At 41.7% G+C, this 21,134-nt stretch overlaps 1 protein-coding gene across 1 annotated transcript in view; it reads left to right on the plus strand.

Moving 5' to 3' along the window:
• Positions 1-21,134, plus strand: part of LOC127424495 (transmembrane protein 8B-like) — a 251,801-nt gene that overhangs the window by 121,715 nt on the left and 108,952 nt on the right. Inside the window, exon 5 of the mRNA XM_051669777.1 lies at positions 15,646-15,914. Within this exon, the coding sequence (XP_051525737.1) occupies positions 15,646-15,914 (269 nt within the window). The remainder of the gene's footprint in view (positions 1-15,645; positions 15,915-21,134) is intronic.

A 21,134-nucleotide genomic window follows, 5' to 3' on the forward strand; every position in this document is an offset into this window, starting at 1 on the left:
ATGAGTTGACTGCCCAAAAATAGGGACCGGCTGACCCAGCCGTGGCCTCTTCTCCTTTTTTCTCCCCAAAAAGAACGAAATCGTTCAGCTGGGGGCCATATAGTGGTCCATGTCAGGGGGTGTCCCTCCAAAGGGGAGGACACCGCGGAGACCACACCCCGCCCGGAGGGGGGTATTTGAGTGGAAATACGTCACATGGTCTTACCGAGTTTTGTCGGAAGTATCTCATGTGGAGAAGTCCCATGGTAGGTCCTACCTGAGGGGGGAGGAGCTCTACAAACATGATGACAAGGGGCAGAGGGACCTCTGCCCAAGGAAGACGCGGTTTACCAACAGGGAAACCATTTTGCGGAAGATACATCACACGGGGTTACCTACGGGCAACCAGCACATGTGGAGCACCTACCCCAGCACAGGGCCTAGTTAGCAACCGTACTGGGCCGGCAGCAAGTTTCTCCGAAAACCCGCCTGCCACAGGGCTAATGAGGAAGGTCATCCAAGGTTCACAACTTTGTGAACACGACTGGGAGTCAAAGCGCACGTCTTCACCTCGGGGAGGGGAAAGGCGCTATGCGCAAGCGGTACACCCGGCCAGCTGTCCCGGAACTTACCTGCTCATACCTGACAACACACGTGACGAGACCGGCTCAACCCGGAGATTGTAAAACCTCGCAAATGTGTTGGGTGTTGCTCAGCCCACTGCTCTGCAGATGTCTGCTAAAGAGGCGCCATTGGTCAGGGCCCAGGAGGTCGCCACACTCCTAGTAGAGTGGGCTCGTAGCTCCAAGGGGGGCGGCATATCCTGGGCGTGATATGCCATAGTGATGGCGTCAATGACCCAGTGGGCGATCCTCTGTTTGGAGACAGCGCTCCCTTTCCGCTGTCCACCAAAGCAGACAAAGAGCTGCTTGGAGCTAAGGCTCTGCATGCGATCAAGCTGGGTCTGTCTCCTCCTGAGGCAGCGCTTGCAGGTTCACCACCTGATCCCTAAACGGGCACATAGCCCGGTCGGGGTCTCAGGATCACGTGAGAGTAGCCCGGACCGAACTCCAGGCACGTTTCACTGCCTGAGTATGCCTGCGGGTCCCCTACCCTCTTAATGGAAGTGAGCGGAGTCAGGAGGGCAGTCTTCAAAGAGAGTGCCTTTAGCTCAACTGACTCCAGGGGCTCGAATGGAGCTCCCTGTAGGCCCCGAAGGACCACAGAGAGGTCCCACGAGGGGATGAGCCATTGCACACGGCGCCCCAGCCACGCTTGGAGGCGTCCGTTGTAACCACGACGTGCCTGGAGACCTGCTCTAGGGGAACCCCTGCCCGTAGAAATGCTAGGTAGGTCCAAGGGCTGAACAAACGGTGGCAGACCAGCATGACGAGCACGCGGTGTGCCCCGTGGCACCATGCCCATCTCGGGACTCGAGTCTGAAGCCAGTGCTGAAGCGGTCTCATATGCATCAACCCGAGCGGCGTGACCGCCGCTGAGGACGCCATATGCCCCAGGTGCCTCTGAAATAGTTTCAGTGGGACTGCCGTTTTCCGTCTGAACGCTCTCAGACAGTTCAGCACCGACTGTGTGCGCTCGCTCGAGAGGCGCGCCATCATCGAGACTGAGTCTAACTCCATGCCGAGAAAAGAGATGCTCTGAACCGGGGAGAGCTTGCTCTTTTCCCAGTTGACCCAAAGCCCCAACCGGCTGAGGTGCCTGAGCACCAGGTCCCTGTGCGCACACAACGAGTGAGCTAGAATCAGCCAGTCGTCAAGATAGTTGAGGATGCGAATGCCCACTTCCCTTAACGGGGCAAGGGCTGCCTCTGCGACTTTCGTGAAGGCACGAGGTGACAGGGACAGACCGAAGGGGAGGACTTTGTACTGGTATGCCCGGCCGTTGAAAGCAAACCATAGGAAAAGCCTGTGTCGAGGTAAAACCGAGACGTGGAAGTACGCGTCTTTCAGGTCTACTGCTGCAAACCAATCTTGATGTCAGATGCTCGCTAAAATGCGTTTTTGCGTCAGCATCTTGAACGGGAGTCTGTGCAAGGCCCGGTTCAGAACTTGCAGGTCCAAGATTGGCCGCAACCCACCGCCTTTTTGGGTACGATGAAGTAGGGGCTGTAAAACCCCTTCCTCATCTCGGCTGAAGGGACAGGCTCTATCACGTCCTTCCGTAGAAGGATGCCCCCAAACTGCGGGCGAGGGGGACCAAGGAGACAATCACATTGGGCGTACTGGAACGTTGGGGGGGCTCGAGCCCCGAACTCGTGGCCATGCTGAGTCTGGGGACATCGAAGCACTTACCTGGCTCCATATACCCACCGTAGGAGCTCGCAGCCGCCCGGGCAAGCATGGCCACCAGCTCCGCATCAGCCTGTAACTTGGCTACCACACCCAAGGGTGGGAGCCCAGCTGAGTCCTCCGCCTCGGACTGGATGAGCCCGCTCTCCGACGCTGCTATTGACAACTCATCCTCTTCGCGAGCCCCGAATGAGACCGCAAACTCATCCTGAGATGAGCTGGCGGTCTCATCCCGGAACTCGACCAGGACGAATGAGCGTGTTGGGGAATGGGAGGTCCGCGGGGGCATACCCGGCGGAGCAGCTTCCATTGGGGTCCCCAAATCGCTCCCAGTGCTAACCGACGTGACCTCGTGAGGTAGAAGGACCGTGGTGGGGAGCCGCTGGGTGGCTTTCCCTCTGAGGAAAGAATGCCGTGACTGCATCATTGCCATGGTCATGTTCTCGCAATGAGGACACAAACCATCCACGAAAGATGTCTCCACGTGGGAAGCACCCAAACATGTGAGACAGCGATCGTGGCTGTCAGAAGCGGAGAGATAGCGACCGAAACCAGGAATAATACACAAACGAAAAGGCATCTTGAAAAAGACGCTTTGTAAGTGCCACTCTTTTAGTAGGAAAATATACTCTTTGTGAGGAAAGAATATACTCTTTTAGCCGCTGAAGCACCCAGAGGCGTTCTCTGCACAACGCCGGTGCAAGAGGGGGAGAAACTGCTGTAATGTGCCATAAATCCAACAGCTTCACTGGATATTAGAGGTGAAAGGAACGGCAGAGAAATTCAGCTCGCTGAACACAACCACTCGGCTCCGAAGAGAAAATCTGAATGAGTGGTTGCAAGCCAGCTCTTTTATACCCGTATGTCCGGGGGAGTGGCAAGCAAATTCCACCTGCCAATTCCCATTGGCCTTTTCTCAAAGATCAGAGGTGTTTGGGGCTCCCAAGGGTGACCCCTAGTGTCACTACTTCGACACAACGTTGAATGAGTGACAAATAGGGAACAAATTTTTTAACCACGCCACAGATTTAATATTAGCAAACTATAGTTTTCGCAAGTCGTTTAGGACATCTACTTTGTGCATGACACAAGTAATTTTTCCAACAATTGTTTACTCACATATTGTTTCACTTTTAATTGACTATATCACAATTCCAGTGGGTCAGAAGTTTACATACACTAAGTTAACTATGCCTTTAAGCAGCTTGGAAAATTCCAGAAAATGATGTAAAGCCTTTAGACAATTAGCCAATTAGTTTCTGATAGGAGGTGTACTGAATTGGAGGTGTACTTGTGGGTGCATTTTAAGGCCTACCTTCAAACTCAGTGCCTCTTTGTTTGACATCATGGGAAAATCAAAAGAAATCAGCCAAGACCTCAGAAAACAAATTGTGGACCTCCACAAGTCTGGTTCATCTTTGGGAGCAATTTCCAAATGCCTGAAGGTACCACGTTCATCTGTAAAATCAATAGTATGCAAGTATAAACACCATGGGACCACACAGCCATCATACCGCTCAGGAAAGAGACACATTCTGTCTCCTAGAGATGAACATAGTTTGGTGCGAAAAGTGCAAATCAATCCCAGAACAACAGCAAAGGGCCTTGTGAAGATGCTGGAAGAAACTGGTAGGCAAGTATCTATATCCACAGTAAAACAAGTCCTATATCGACATAACCTGAAAGGCTGCTCAGCAAGGAAGAAGCCAATGCTCCAAAATCACCATAAAAAGCCAGACTACAGTTTGCAAGTGCACATGGAGACAAAGATCTTACATTTTGGAGAAATTTCCTCTGGTCTGATTAAACAAAAATTGAACTTTTTGGCCATAATGACCATTGTTATGTTTGGAGGAAAAAGGGTGAGGCTTGCAAGCTGAAGAACACCATCCCAACCGTGAAGCATGGGGGTAACAGCATCATGTTGTGGGGCTGCTTTGCTGCAGGAGGGACTGGTGCACTTCACAAAATAGATGGCATCATGAGGAAGGAAAATTATGTGGCTTTATTGAAGCAACATCTCAAGACATCAGCCATGAAGTTAAAGCTCAGTCGCAAATGGGTCTTCCAAATGGACAATGACCCCAAGCATAGCTCCAAAGCTGTGGCAAAATGGCTTAAGGACAACAAAGTCAATTGGTATTGGAGGGGCAATCACAAAGCCCTGACCTCAGTCCGATAGAAAATTTGTGGGCAGAACTGAAAAAGCGTGCGAGCAAGGAGGCCTACAAACCTGACTCAGTTACACCAGTTTTGTCTGGAGGAATGGGCCAAAATTCCAACAACTTATTGTGAGAAGCTTGTTGAAGGCTACCCAAAACGTTTGACCCAAGTTAAACAATTTAATGTCAATGCTACTAAATACTAACAAGGTGTGTGTAAACTTCTGACCCACTGGGAATGTGATGAAAGAAATAAAAGCTGAAATAAATAATTCTCTCTACTATTATTCTGACATTTCACTTTCTTGTTTTGGGGGGGGGGTATTTTCTCCTCTTTTTCTCCCAATTTGGTTTGCCCAATTCCCAATGTGCTCTAAGTCCTTGTGGTGATGTAGTGACTCGCCTCAATCCGGGTGGTGGAGGACAAATCTCAGTTGCCTCCATGTCTGTGACCGTCAACCCACGCATCTTATCACGTGGCTTGTTGAGCACGTTACCGCGGAGATATAGCGTGTGTGGAGGCTTCACACCACCCACCGCAGCATCCACGCACAACTCAACACGCGCCCCACCAAGAGTGAACCACATTATAGCAATCACAAGGAGGTTACTCTGTGTGACTCTACCCTCCCTAGCAACTGGGCCAATTTGGTTGCTTAGGAGACCCGGCTGGAGTCACTCAGCATGCCGTGGGATTCAAGCTAGCGAACTGCAGGGGTGGTAGCCAGCGTCTTTACCACTGGGCTACATAGGCCCCCCAACATTTCACATTCTTAAAATAAAGTAGTTACTTTGTGAGTTTCATCAGTACTCAAAATAAAAATTAAAAATAATGATAATGGTTGGATCATTTTCGTTGTTAATAATAGTAATTTGTTTTGTTCATTTTTTCTGTGGACATTTGTGCATGTAAACATTCAATCATTTATTGAGTGAACTTCATCCATTTCAAGTGCAGATAGTTCGCTACATTTCTGCCCGGAACTACAGTATGTGGAGAGTTTGTTTCTGATGGTGCACTTAGAAGCGGCACTCTCCAGGTGTTGGCTGGCTGCTTGCCACTATTTCTTATGGTAATGCTGACATTTTTAATAAAAAATTATTGGTTGTTTTGTTGGACTGAATTAAGGATTGAAGCCAGAGTGTTCATAATATCAATTTTTACAACATTATTTGGAGTATTTGAATTAATTTTGTTATTTTAATTGAACGTTTTAGGCTAAGTGCTAATATTAGCGTATTTTAGCATATTTCTGATTTGACTTCAGGAGATATTGAGAGAGATGAAACACACCTTATAAATAATTTAAAAGTGTCTTGTGTGTCTTAACAGGTATGCTTGGGTTTTCTTTTGAGCCTGTATATGTTTCAAAAGAGATTTAATTCATTTAAAGTATCTTGGTAGAAGACTGACACTTGACTTTCAGTATTGTTTTTTCTTCTTCTTGACATTAATGGTGTTTTTCCCTTTAAATGTGTTTTTTAATGTCATATATGCTGGTGGATTGTATTTTCAAATAAGCAGATCTTTAAAAAATCTTGGTCTTTATTTCACTGGTTTAAAATGGTACGGATCACCTAAGTGCATGTGTATCATTACAAACTCATTAACTACCCATGAATCCATGACTTGTTAATGCATCATCATGTCATGACTTTACTTGGTGGGGCACATCATTATTAACTCATTGTTAACTACTCATGAACTACCATCAACTGATGACTTGTTAATGGATCATCATGTCATGACTTTACTTGGTGGGGCACATCATTATTAACTTATTGTTAACTACTCATCAACTGTCATTAACTGTACTGGCTGCGCTGTTACCTCCGAACCAATATTGCAGTTTTTTGTTTGTTTTGTCTACAATTCTTATGTTTTCATCTTGGATGTCATCTGCCTTATTGTCTACGATAGACAAATGCTTTTGGACATTGGATCTTCAATAGCACACCGAAAACCAGACTTTAAATACCTCAATGCCGACCCGCTGTATTCAAACAAGACAGTGGAGCCCTTTGTCTGGGCTGCCCGGCTGTGGAAATGCAGCCAGAAATGGGGAAGGAGAGCCGGCGTTCTCGTCAGACTAAGACATTGCGCAAATCGACCCCCACTACCCAGCATTCTACTGGCAAATGTTCAGTCTCTGGACAACAAGCTCTGCGAGCTGAGAGCGCGGATCTCTTTCCAACGAGAGATGAGGGACTGCTGCATTGTTTGCCTTACAGAAACTTGGATGTCTGCAGAGATTCCAGACTCAGCCGTCGAACACGTGGGATTCTCAGTGCACCGAGCGGACAGAGTGAAAGACCTCTCAGGTAATAGCAGAGGTGATGGTGTACATTTTATGATTAACAAATCCTGGTGTGATCAGAGGAACGTACATTCTATCAAGTCTTTCTGCTCTCCTGATCTGGAACTTCTCATGCTTCTGTGTCGACCATTCTGACTACCGAGGGAATTCACAGCGGTCATTATCACAGCTGTTTACATCCCCCAAAAAGCCAACAGAGACCGGGCATTCAAGGAACTGTCACTTCAAAGCCAACTTCAAGTCAATAGCATCAAAATACTACCAACACATCAGTTTCAACACTCGAGGGGATGGGTTTTGGACCATTGCTACTCTCCCTTCCGGGATGGCTACAAATCCTTCCCCCACCCACCATTTGGCAAATCGGACCGCTCTTCCGTTCTCCTTCTGCCCGATTACAGGCAGAATCTGAAACAGGAAGCACCCGCCCTCAGAACGATCCAGTGCTGGTCAGACTAGTCAGATTCTACGCTACAGGACTATTTTGATCACGTGGACTGGGAGATGTTCCGGTCAGCCTCTGATGATGACATTGAGGTCTATGCTGATACCGTAACGTGTTTCATCAGGAAGTGCATAGATGATGTGGTGCTGACCAAAACAATACGGATCTACCCTAACCAGAAACCGTGGATTAATAGCGATGTTTGTGCGGCACTTAAAACGCGGACCACTGCTTTTAATTCCGGGAACGCGGAGGAGCATAACAAGCCAGTTATGCCCTCTGCAAAACTATCAGAGCAGCCAAATGCCAGTACAGGGACAAGATTGAAGGACAGTTCAACACCACCAACTCTAGAAGCATGTGGTAGAGAATTAATATCATCACAGACTTCAAAGGGAATAAAAACTCCTCCGTGAACACCGCTGCCACTCTCCCGGATGAGCTTAATATTTTTATGCTAGTTTCGAGGGAAACAACACCGCCCTCATGGAGAGAGCTCCCGCTGCCGAAGCTACAGAGGTTAGTTCACTCTCCATCTCTGTAGCGGACGTAACCCGATCCTTCCGATGGCTTAATATCTGTGAAGGTCCAGATGGCATTCCGGGCCGCATCATCAGAGCATGTGCGAACCAACAGGCCTGTGTTTTTATGGACATTTTCAAACTTTCCCTCTCCTTGTCTGTGGTCCCTACATGCTTTAAAATGTCCACCATTGTGCCTGTACCAAAGCAATCCAAAACCACTTGCTTAAATGACTGGCGTCCTGTTGCTCTGACCCCCATCATCAGCAAATGCTTTGAGAGGCTAATCAGAGAGTACATCTGCTCTGTGCTGCCTGCCTCACTGGACTCACTGCAATTTGCTTACCGCAACAACCGCTCCACTGATGATGCCATTGCATCTACACTACACACTGCTCTCTCCCACCTGGAAAAAAGGGACACATATGTGAGAATGCTGTTTGTAGACTACAGCTCAGCATTCAACACCATAGTGCCCTCCAAGCTTGATGTGAAACTCCGGGTGGTTAGAATGGGCAGCAACATCTCCTCATCACTGACCCTCAACACTGGAGCCCCACAGGGCTGTGTTCTCAGCCCACTCCTGTATTCCCTGTACACACATGGCTGTGTGGCAACACATAGCTCCAATGCCATCATGAAGTTTGCTGATGATACGACGGTGGTATATCTGATCACTGACAATGATGAAACTGCCTACAGAGAGGATGTGCACACTCTGACACGCTGGAGTCAGGAGCACAACCTCTCCGTCAATGTCAGTAAGACCAAGGAGCTTGTGGTGGACTTCAGGAGAAAAGACAGAGAACACAGCCCCATCACCATCAATGGAGCACCGGTGGAGAGAGTCAGCAGCTTCAAGTTCCTTGGTGTCCACATCACTGAGGAACTCACATGGTCCATCCACATTGATGACATTGTGAATAAGGCTCACCAGCGCCTCTTCTTCCTGAGACGGCTGAGGAAGTTTGGAATGAACCACCACATCCTCACACGGTTCTACACCAGCACTGTAGAGAGCATCCTGACTGGCTGCATCACTGCCTGGTACAGCAACAGCACCGCCCTCAACCGCAAAGCCCTGCAAAGGGTGGTGCGAACTGCCAGACACATCACTGGAGGTGAGCTGCCCTCACTCCAAGACATCTATACTAGGCGGTGTGTGAAAAAAGCTTGGAGGATCATAAGAGACTCCAGCCACCCGAGCCATGGGCTGCTCTCACTGCTACCATCAGGCAGGCAGTATCACAGCATCAGGAACCGCACCAGCCGACTTCATGACAGCTTCTTCCCCCAAGCAATCAGACTTTTGATCTCTTGATTGATCACGATACATATATCAGCACCGCACTTTATTAGCCTCAGACTGGACTCACATTTTATACTTCTCTTAATAACACACTGGCAACTGACTATCAGCCGACAGCTGAATGTCAACACAACACTTTATTTATTTCCACTGATTACATGGGGTGGGGTGTGGGTGGTACAGTGTATTTTTATTGTATACAGTCTTCTATTTTATACTGTCTTCTTATTTTGTGTATACTGTATATTGTATATTATTTTATTGTATACAGTCTTCTTATTTTGTGTATATTGTATATTATTAGGTGTATATTGTATATTGTGTTGTGTAACAAGATGTGTAAATTGTGTTATGTGTAAATCAGATGTTTATTGTAATTATCATACTGCTATGTTGCTTGGAACTGCACCCAAGACTTTCACCCACTGTTGCACTTGTGTATATGGTTGAGTGACAATAAAGGGATTTGATTTGATTTGACTTTGATTTGACATCATTATAAACTTACTATCAATTACATATGTACTGCACTAGTATTCATCCCAGTTAAATCACATATTGTTTAGTCATTTGGTTTGACATGAGGTAAAGCTGAGAATCAGACATGGTCTGCATATGGATGACCAGTGAACTCGACCGACAGTGGTAGGATGAGTATGAATGGAAAGGAAAATCACACAGAACGGGTTGAGATCAATTATTATTATTAAGAATATTTATTGGTGGCAATCATTAAAGGGAAAGTTCACCCAAAATTGAAAATTCTCATCATTTACTCACCCTCATGCCATTCCAGATATGTATGACTTTATTTTCTTCTGCAGAAAACAAACAAAGTTTTTTATAAGAATATATCAGCTCTGTAGGTCCATAAAATGGTGAATGGTGACCAAAATGTATAAGCTCCTAAAAGCACATAAATGTAGCATAAATGTAGTCCATATGACTTCAGTTGTTTAAACCATGCCCTCTAAAGTTGTCCAATCGGTTTGCAGTGAGATCAGACCAAAATATAACTCCTTTTTCATGATAAATTTCCTTGGCCATAATGATTTCAAACTCGATTACACTCCCTTGCACCATCTAGCACTGTGCATCCGTCAAGCACTATAAAGTGTAACTGAGCTTGAAATCATGATTGTGCCTAGACTGAGACTGCAATGGCAAGATGTACAGTGAAAATGAGTAAAATTTTGGTTTATTCTCACCCAAAACCAATAGCATCACTTACGAAGACATGTATTAAACCACTGGTGTCATACAGATTACTTTTATGCTGTTTTATGTGCTTTTTGGAACTTCAAAAATTTGGTCCCCATTCACTTGCATCATGCATTGTATGGGCCTACAGAGCTGATATATTCTTCTAAAAATCTTCATTTGTGTTCTGCAGACAAAACAAAGTTATACACATCTGGAATGGCACGAGGGTGTGTAAAAGAATTCTTTAATGTGTTCAACCTTTGATAAGGATGATCCATGTAAATTATGCAGAATAATCCTGCAACATCCAGTGATGTTTGTGGCGAACCTGAAGACATCAAAAGTTATAATATTTTTAAATTATTACTATATTAAATTATGCACATTTAATTAAAGGTCGAATTACTTCACATTCTTTCTTATAAAGCCTGTTTGATTTAGTTTATTTCCTAATGTTAATTAATGCATTAACTATCAAACATGTACTAACATGTAATTAAGGTGACCGTTATTAATGCATGAATTCATATGACTCATGTTGTAGTTAATGTTAGCTCTTCATTAAGTCCTGATTAGTCCATTCCTTAACGCATCAATAATTGATGCGGAAGTACAGGTAACTATTAATTCATGATTATTCATGTACTGTTATTATAAAGTGTTACCCTTATCAGATACACAAGTGCACACACTAACAACATCAACATCACTAACTCTCATCTTCTGTCTCTCTTTTTCTGCACCTAACACTTTACTATTCCACGCACATCCTCTGAAGCTTCCCTTCATTTTAGGCTTCTACTCTCATTAGGTTCAGATATTAAAGCTCTCCTCTCAATTAGCAATTAAAGTCTTTCTAAATGAAAAAGGGGAAAATGGAGGAGAAGAAGGAGGAGGGAGAGGTGCTGAAATGCATTTTAAAAAAAAGAGTGTGTACAGAAAAGACCTTGGACACTGGGCAATATTAAGATTGCCTTTATTTTTTGCACCATCAGAAGACCTCTTGAGTCAATGAGAGCTCTACCCTCATCTACATCACAACAAGGATACATATTCCCTTGAGAAGACACATTGTAAACCAGTAAGGTGGAATACACCAGATTGTGCTTTATACCTTTCATCTTCACAATGCCTTTATAAGTTCAAATACAGAATTATAACCTAATTTACACTGAACATTTCAGAAGGACAATGAATTGTTGTTTTGTAAGATGTTCAAGATGTTCTTTAACACTTTACAATAAGGTTCCATTCTTTAACATTATTTAGTGTATTAGGTACCATGAACATACAATTAACAATATTTTTTACAGCATTTATTAATCTTTGTTATTGTTAGTTAATAAAAATACAAATGTTCATTGTTAATTCATGTTAGTCTATAGTGCATAAACTAATGTTAACAAAACACAACTTTTGATTTAAAAAATGTATTAATTACTATATGTTGAAGCTAACATTTACCAAGATTAGTAAATGCTGTAAAAGCATTGTTCATTGTTAGTTCATGTTAACTAATGTTGTTAACTAATGTTAACAAATGGTACCTTTTTGTAAAGTCTTACCTTGCAAAGTGTTACCAAGATTTATTTAGCATAGTTTACCCAAAATTGCTAATTTGTCATCAATTTCTTACCCCCATGTTGTTGACTTTCACCTGTAAGACTTTCTTTTTTTCTGTGAAACACAAAAGGAGATGTTAGGCAGTATGTTAGTCTCAGTCACCATTCACTTGCATTGCATCTTTTTTTTACAGTACATACAATGAAAGTGAACGGTGACCAGAGTCAGATATTTTCGGGGGCTTGGGGCAAAATTGCCACCAAAATGACAAAAAATGCACCCAAAATTCAAATTGTGGAGGCCAATAGTGCAATTGTAATAATTCAATTTGTTTTTTATTTGTAACATCTGATATAGTTCTTAATATTGTATTATTGTTATAACCTAGTCATACATGGCATAAAATAGGAATTGATGTTGATTTAATTCTTAGGGTAAGAGGTAAATTCTTAAATATATTCTAAATAAAGTATTTGACAAACAGATTAGACACAGTATGTGTTTTAAAAGATTATATATATAAAAAAAAAAGCCCCTATAATGGTAAAAAAATCCAAGGGGCAAATATTGCCCTATAATATAAAAGTTCATTTCTGACACTGACATTGACTGAGGCTAACAGTCTGCCTAACATTTCCTTTTAAGTTCCTCTAAAGTCATAGAGGTTTGAAACATCATGAAGGTGCGTAAATGATGCGTTTTTATTTTCAGGGGAACTATCCCTTTTAGTGAAAACAGCCATTTCTTAAGTTTAATTAAATGGTTTAGAATTATCTTATATTTAATAAAAGACATACGCACACAGTAAAATGTAAATATTAACATTAAAAGATCTTGTTATTTCTGAACTGACAAGGAGACAACTAATTGAAGTTTTCAAAATAATTTGTATTATTCAGAATAGGACATACTGTTTAATCAGCTGTAAAAAACAAACAGTGGTGCATAAAATTGGAAAATCGATGCATAAATTAAACTTGCATTACATTATTTTCCCAATTTCAGGGCAAATTTCAAAGACAAAATGTATGTTTCAAGTAACACTTTTTTTCCTGAAGCATCCTTTTCAGTGACTTTCAGTAAATTGTGTTCTGTTTGATTAGGCATTTGATGTACTACTCATATTGTTAACTGTAAAACCAGAACAAAATATGAAACAAAGCCAATTGCGTCATGGCCCAGAATGCAGATATGAATGATTTATTTTTAACTCAGTTAAAAAAAAAGGGCAACTTACATTTTCTTTCTCATTAGTCTTTATTAATTTAGAAAATTAAGACATGGCCATATCATGCTATTGCATTACTCAGTATACATTTTTCCTGAGAGTACAAAACACATTCCAGTTCAAAAATTGCCTTGGTTTTCCAATAAGCCTAGTAATAATAGATAAATTGGCTCATTCTCAGTACATTCTCTGTAACTCATAATCACACTCTTAGGCAGTGACATTTTGTCCTTTTACTTTTATAGCTAAACCAGTTAAATAGAATATGAGATTATGTTCTGTATTCCACTTCATTTAACTCTATTTTAAGGTGTACTGTAGGTAAGTTATTTTTCTTTAATTGGCTGGTTGCCTTTACATTTACATTTAGTCATTTATCAGACACTTTTATCCAAAGCGACTTACAAATGAGACACATAGCTAGCAATTTGTCATACAAAGTTTAACAACATCTGCAGTATAGGACTGCCAAGTTCTCATAGTGGCTGGAGTAATAAATATGCTAGCACAGAAGAAAGAGACAGACAAGGATTTATTTATTTTTTATTTATTTTATTTTTTTATTTATTTGGTACATTAAGTGCAGGTTAAGTGCAGTAGTAAGAGAATCCAGTGTGGGTTGGTTAAGTGCTTCGCGGAACAGATGTGTTTTCAGCTGGTTTTTGAATGTTGAGATGCTAACAGCAGATCGTGTGGAGGTTGGAAGTTCATTCCACCACAGTAGAGCAGAGAAAGTGAACGATCATGAAATAGACTTTGAGCCTCTTTGTGATGGGACCACCAGGCGTCACTCGTTCATAGACTGCAGAGAGCGAGTTGGAGCATAGACCTGAAGAAGTGAACTGAAGTAAGAGGCTGCGGTTCATTGGCTGTCCTGAAAGCCAGAGTTAACGCCTTGAATTTGATGCGGGCAGCTACAGGTAGCCAGTGGAGTGAAATCAAGAGTGGGGTGACATGAGCCCTTTTTGGTTGATTTAAGACCAGATGTGCTGCTGCATTCTGGACCATCAGCAGTGGCTTAATTGTGTTAGCTGGAAGGCCAGCCAGCAGAGCATTGTAGTAGTCCAGTCTTGAAATGACAAAGCTTGGACCAGGAGATGTATAGCATATTCAGACAAGAAAGGGCTGATTTTCCTGATGTTGTAAAGCGCGAACCTGCAAGACCGTGTGGTAGATATGTGTGCAGTGAAATTAAGCTGGTCATCTACCACCACTCCCAGGTTCCGGGCTGTTCTGGTTGGTGTTAGTGTAGTTGAACCAAGATGAATAGTGAGGTTGTTGTCAACAGATGGGTTGGCTGGGATCACAAGGAGTTCTGTCATGGCAAGGTTGAGCTGAAGGTGTCATTCCTTCATCCAGGCCGAAATGTCAGAGAGGCAGGCAGAGATACAAGCTGAGACAGTAGGGTCATCAGGCTGGAATGACAGGTAAAGCTGCATATCATATGTGTGCAGTGAAATTAAGCTGGTCATCTACCACCACTCCCAGGTTCCGGGCTGTTCTGGTTGGTGTTAGTGTAGTTGAACCAAGATGAATAGTGAGGTTGTTGTCAACAGATGGGTTGGCTGGGATCACAAGGAGTTCTGTCATGGCAAGGTTGAGCTGAAGGTGTCATTCCTTCATCCAGGCCGAAATGTCAGAGAGGCAGGCAGAGATACAAGCTGAGACAGTAGGGTCATCAGGCTGGAATGACAGGTAAAGCTGCATATCATATGCATAGCAGTGGTAGGAAAAGCCATGTGCCTCAATGACCGGTCCAAGTGATGTTGTGTACATCGAGAAGCACTGATCCTTGAGGAACCCCAGTGGTCAGCTGGTGTGTCTTGGACACCTCTCCTCTCCACAAGACCTTGAACAATCTGCCAATGAGATATGACTCAAACCATCCAAGCGCAGTTCCTGTGATGCCAGGGTCAGAGAGATTGGACAGGAGAATCTTGTGGTTCACTGTGTCGAATGCAGCAGACAATTCAAGGGGGATGAGGACGGATGATTTGAAGTTAGCTCTCGCCAGTCGCAGGGTTTCAGCTACTGACAAGAGGGCAGTCTCTGTTGAGTGTCCTTTTTTGAAGCCAGACTGATGTCTGTTGAGTAGGTTGTTCTGTGAGAGAAAAGCAGACAACTGGTTAAAATCAACCCTCTAGAGAGTTTTAGACAGGAAGGGTAGGAGAGAGACTGGTCTGTAGTTGTCGACTACTGTGGGGTTATATGTTGTTTTTTTAAGCAGTGGGGTTACTCGAGCCTGCTTGAATGTATTGGGAAAGTTTTCAGTTGTGAGAGATGCATTGATAATATGTGTGAGTGTGGGTAAGCTCGATGGAGAGGCAGCTTGCATAAGGTGGGAGGGGATAGGGTCAAGTGGACAGGTGGTTGGATTGTGACATTAGCATTTACTAAATGTACATTTATTCACTAAGTGAACACGTATATTCAAAGCAACTAATTAGGGATCCTTATTACAGAGGTGGTCACATGTCCATATAGTGCTCACTTCACATGAAACCCTAAAATGTATGCATTCTATGAGTATCTGTGATAGAATGTCCACTACAGTCAGTGCAACTTTCAGACACATTTTCTCTACATTTCTCTCCCTTGTACCTTGCAGAGTGTTCATCCCAAACTACATCTCTCAGGTGAAGGTACAGCTGGTGGACTGCAATACAAAAAACAGAAGTGGGGAGAACTGTCCAGTTCTGCTGAAGATCCGGTCAAGGGCCCCGCCAGTGCATAACTCCAGTGCTATGGACTGCAGAGAGAACATCCCCTGTGAACTGGAGGTTCCACTACCATCCTGGGAGCAGTGGTACTTTATTTTGGTGGAGCGTTATCTCAGTAGCGCAGATGTCTACTTTCGCATAGGCATTCAGGTTAAAGGTACATCCCTAAAATTAACTGTTTTAAAATGTGAAGTGTGTAATTTTTGCACCACAAGCACCACTAAACAGAATTGCTAGAATATTGACTATAAAAAAAAAAATAAATAAATAAATAAATACTGAACACTCCCCCTGTCTTTCGTTGGTCAGATAGTTCCACCCCAAACTCATGCCATTGGTTGAGCCAGTGCTGCTGTATCAGGCTGGTCAGGACGCTCAAACAAACAGAGCAATATTTTGATAGCACTACAGAGCCACATTGTTGTATTTCAACATATCAAAAATATATTACATACTTCACCTTAAGAAAAATGAAGAATTATTTTTACATTGTGCTTTGTTGTATTTCAAAGCATGTCACATACAGTAGCTTAAACCATGTGAACCTCCAAAAATACTGACATAACTTGGGCTAAACTGCCTGATCACCCTGTCCTCAATCACTCTGCATCCTCCTCTCTTTCTTTCTGATTCACAGTCGTCTAGGACTTTGCAAATCCTTTTGTCCTGCATGTACACATTTTTACCATATTAGAGTAAATTTCTAGCATCTGTTAATCTGCAGCAGAGTGAGTTTGAGGGCAACAGTCCCTTTTTTTTAATGGACCCATAATACAACTGATATTCTGGGTTCTGGTGTGACATTTGCCATGGTGCATTTTGATGTAACAGTAGTCAAGCTTTGAGATATTTTGCTTCTACAGCAGAAATCACATTCTATAAATGGGTCCACCTGGTACCATATTTTCTTGCCTTAGTGTTTGGGGGCACCTTACTGCATGCCAATACAATACAATTCTCAATGGTGGCTTCAATGGTGGCCAGCACTGCCTTTGGTTGGAACAATCATGGCAGACACTGGTGGAAATATCTCAGCACAGCACAACTGAAAGAGCAACAGCTTGATGATTTGATCTGTGCTTTGGTAATTATTTATTGGGATTTATCAATACCAATGTTGCAGGCAAATGGCTCCTTATCATTGTTTGGATTCAGCGAGCGATTGTATTTTGTGATTAATTGTATTTGAGCATATTAAAGATGCCTGGAATATTTTCAGACTTCATTGCTAGAGGGTATTTCATTCTTACAAAGGTAAATGTTCACATGGCCCAGATGGAGTTAGAAAATGAATGTTTGTCTGGAGAGGCAGGCTTAGACATGAATCTTGGTGACAAATTATGGCCTTGGTAAGTTTAGATGAGGACCCTGTCTTGGAATGGAGCCTTCGCCTTTATTCTGCCTGTTACAATGAAGTGCTGTTGAATTCCTTACTTTTCTGTTTCTTGAGTCGGTGTAATAAATATGGCAATTAGGCTGCTTGCAAAGTGTGAAATAGATGGGGAACTCAGTTCAGTCACATGGACCATATTATTGCAATATTGGGAAGTTGTATGCTCACCCTAACAGACCCACTTTGAATCAAACACAGGTCTGCTTTGAATCCAAGCTACACTCTTTCTGCTTGAATCTGTATGTTATGTTCACAAACTACACAGCTTTTGTTTATAATTAAGCAATTTCACACAAATTAGAATGTTGTTATATTGATTATTGGTAATTGGAAGTAATCAGAGCCAAACAGATATTCAGTGCAACAGCATAATTGCAAGTGTGATTTTGCTTTTATACAACATTCTTTAAACGAGAAACTATTATTGAGTAACTTACATTTTAGACAAAATATGGGCAGTTTTTTTGCACTGAAAACTCTAATAAGTTAGCAGAACTCAAAAATATGAGGTAATCAGTTAAATAATGTTTTTTTTATTTTTTTTATTTTTATTTTTTTTAATGTAACTAAACTCCAGGTTTAATTTAGAAGAACTTTCAGATTTTTATTTAGTACTACACATGCATGTTAATTGCTCTTAACTTGAAATATTGCTAACTCATACATTTTGATGGCACATGACTTTAAATTGAACTCTTAGGCTGAACTTGATTTAATCATGGACAGTGGTTCCACGTGTTTGAAATGAGATTTATTAAATTAAAATCACCATGTAATCTCAAATTAAATGAAATACTTAAAGTAGAGGGAGCCTAATTGAATTGAGTAAATAAATAAATTAGACATAAATTAGACAATAGCTAAATTATAATGCTGAATTAATGCTAATGGGACACTATTCTTTGATTCCATAGCAATTGCTCAATGAGTAAAGCAGTATAGACTATTCCTAACTTGAACCTGTCCTCAGCTTAAGCTTAAACTCCACTATTCACCGTAATGGTAACCCCCAAACTCAAACATAACAGAAACTCTTAAATCTCAACACAACAAAACATTAAACGCTCCTCCTTTACTTTCATCTTGCACAAAGACACATTGTATAACATTTAATTTTAACATTTACTTTCTGTATTGAGTGCCATGCAAATCATGCTGGGAATTATAAATCCCCTGCCTAGCTTCAGTTAACCAAAAAAAAAAAAAAAAAAAAAAAAAAAAAAAAAAAAAAAAATATATATATATATATATATATATATATATATATATATATATATATATATGTATGTGTGTGTGTGTGTGTGTGTGTGTGGACCAAACACAAGTAGATTAAGTAAAGCTTGAAATCATTGAAACAACTCAGTTAATTTAAGTTCACTTGGTTACATGTTTTTTTTTTTTAGTTAAATGAACAAGGGAGGATTCAGTAAAACAGACAATAGGAATGTATGTAATGCAGTTTTGAAAATGCATTTCAGTGACAAAAAGAGGAACAAGGAACACCCAACAGGCTACATAATTTGTATAGCAAACCAAAGCTTTTTACAAAAACGTGTAGTTTCACCAACTCTGTTCAGTGACACTCTACAGAGCTGCATGAAAATAATGCTCAATTGTCTCTGCATCTACACTCCAATTGCAACAGTGGTAGCATAGACTGAGAGGCTACTGGACATCTTTATGTTCAATCCAGTTTAAGTTTGTGTAACTCAAAGAGACACATTCATTAAACAAAATGAATGTTTTTACAGTGTGTCTACTTTTTCTCCACTAACAAAAATAGTTCCAAAAGAAGCCAAAGCAGGATTAACCGTTGTGTGTCGCCGAGTAACGCACAGACTTTCAGCTTGTCTGGAACGTTGCAAACACAGTGTAGTGAAACAAACAATGAAGCGTCAAGGTGCTGTTAAATGAAATAACTGCTCTCTTGGAACCCTGCCCGACTAATCAGATTAAAGGACCAAAATCTGAATCTTGTCAAAATTTCTTTAAGACAAGTCTAGGCTGATTGGATTGAAATTTGAGGGGATTAAAAAATTAAATCACACAACATAGTTATTACTTTCACAAACAAAAATTAACACAATAGTTTAACTTTTCTAATAAAAAAATACCTCAAACACCCCAAAATGTCAGTTGCCCAATTTCATTTTTTATCAGCAGTAATGGTACTGTTAACACACACACAAAACATTCTGCTTCTGTCAAATCCACCTTTTCCTCTCATTCTGTCTGAGGTTTCTCTGTTCGTCTGTCTTACCCCCATTTTCCTTTCCACATCCTGTGGTGCAGCAGACTCCCAGCCTTTGTTATAGCCTTGGTGCTAAGTGATGTTGGCGCTGATGGCTTGGTTAGAGGGGATGAAGAGGAGGGCCATTGATGTTCAATGAGGCTGAACAGTCTCAGAGCAGCTTAGATAAAGCACTCACAGGGGGAAGAATTGGCCATGATGAGATGGACTATCTGAGATGGTGCACATTATCGGTGTGAGTGAGGAGTGGAACAATGAAAAATCTGTCTAGTAAGGAATTATTGCAGTGCTGTTCTGTCACATTCAAGGTCCACTGACTGTCCATTTTGTCACTTCAAACTATTTGCCGCGTTTATAGAGGAGACCTTTTTTACTAAGTAGTTTTTATTACAGTTAATCACATAATTTTTTTCTGGTGTTAATGCAATTAATTGCAAATTTCAAGTTTGCTGAAAGTTGCCTCATAAAATCTTACAACACGGTATGTAATATTCATCTTTTTTTTTGCCAATGTGTGAACGGCTTGTAACACAACTTACAAAAATTAGCCCTTCCCGGACTTCTTAGGTTGCCTATTAAAGTCTGTAGACTGATTTTCATGAGACGGGAGCGGGTCGCTTTTGCCGGGAAAATCCAAAGGATGTTACGTTTATGCGCTTTCCCGAGAGCCTTGCCTCAGACAGTAATAGCTTCTCTTCCGCTATTCAACAGCGACAACAAACTGCAACACTAGGTAACGTTATCTTAGAGATGGAATCCAGCAAACGTCCAGCTCCCAGCACAACATTGACTCTTACACAAACTCAGAGTAAGCCAAAAATAAAAAAAAAAATTATCTACTGAATCCCATCAAGTGGAAACGTGATCGTGGTCGAGCGAAAACTAGAGTGAACATCAGCAGGGTATTTGATTTCTGGAGGGAACTTCGTTTGATTTTGGGGATCAAAACCGACCCTGAATTGGTGTTCATCTTATTGGACAGGTAAGCTTACATAACTGCAAAGCATGTGAAATATAGTGCCATAAGGATTGATCTGTGTAATTTTTGCTAACTTGATCTTGCCTGCACATTAACTGTCATAATCAATGTTAATCTGTAATTATTCAGCAAGGTAAACTACAATAACACATGAAATGAATGCTAGACAATGTTCAAGATAATGCAAAAAGACCCATTCATTAGTGTAACGTAACTTGGTTATACAGAAAATATATATATTCTATTATTATAAAACAATAGCGCATCGATATATAAAAATGACAGTTGTGATGGAATCACATCAATACTGAATTGTGTCAACATATTTATAATGTACAGTCTATTTTATAAACAGCTACTGTCATCATCCACCAGATTTAGCTAACAGCTATTGATAAAGCTGGCTAGCTAGCTAACGCCGACATAGGCTATTGTATAAATGCTGTCAATGTATCATGCAAAGAAAAGTGATTACTTCAAACTACAGTCTCGCATAGTCAGACCTATATCCACACTTTGTTTTAGCCCTGTTCCAGCACTGGAGATTCAAATATAATATACAGTCTCAAAGTTTGTAGTAAAACAATCATAACTGTGTAATTTTAATTATGCTACCTCATCTGTCAGCATGATGCCGGTGAATCATGTTGTCTCTTTGTACATTACGTCATTGTTTTGGTCGATGCTCACATCTCTATGGAGTGTGTGCACAAGTGCGAGCATGATCAACAGGTAGCTGGCTGCAGTTCACTTA

This window comes from Myxocyprinus asiaticus, chromosome 3 (genome assembly GCF_019703515.2).
Source record: "Myxocyprinus asiaticus isolate MX2 ecotype Aquarium Trade chromosome 3, UBuf_Myxa_2, whole genome shotgun sequence".
Classification (NCBI taxonomy): Eukaryota; Metazoa; Chordata; class Actinopteri; order Cypriniformes; family Catostomidae; genus Myxocyprinus; species Myxocyprinus asiaticus.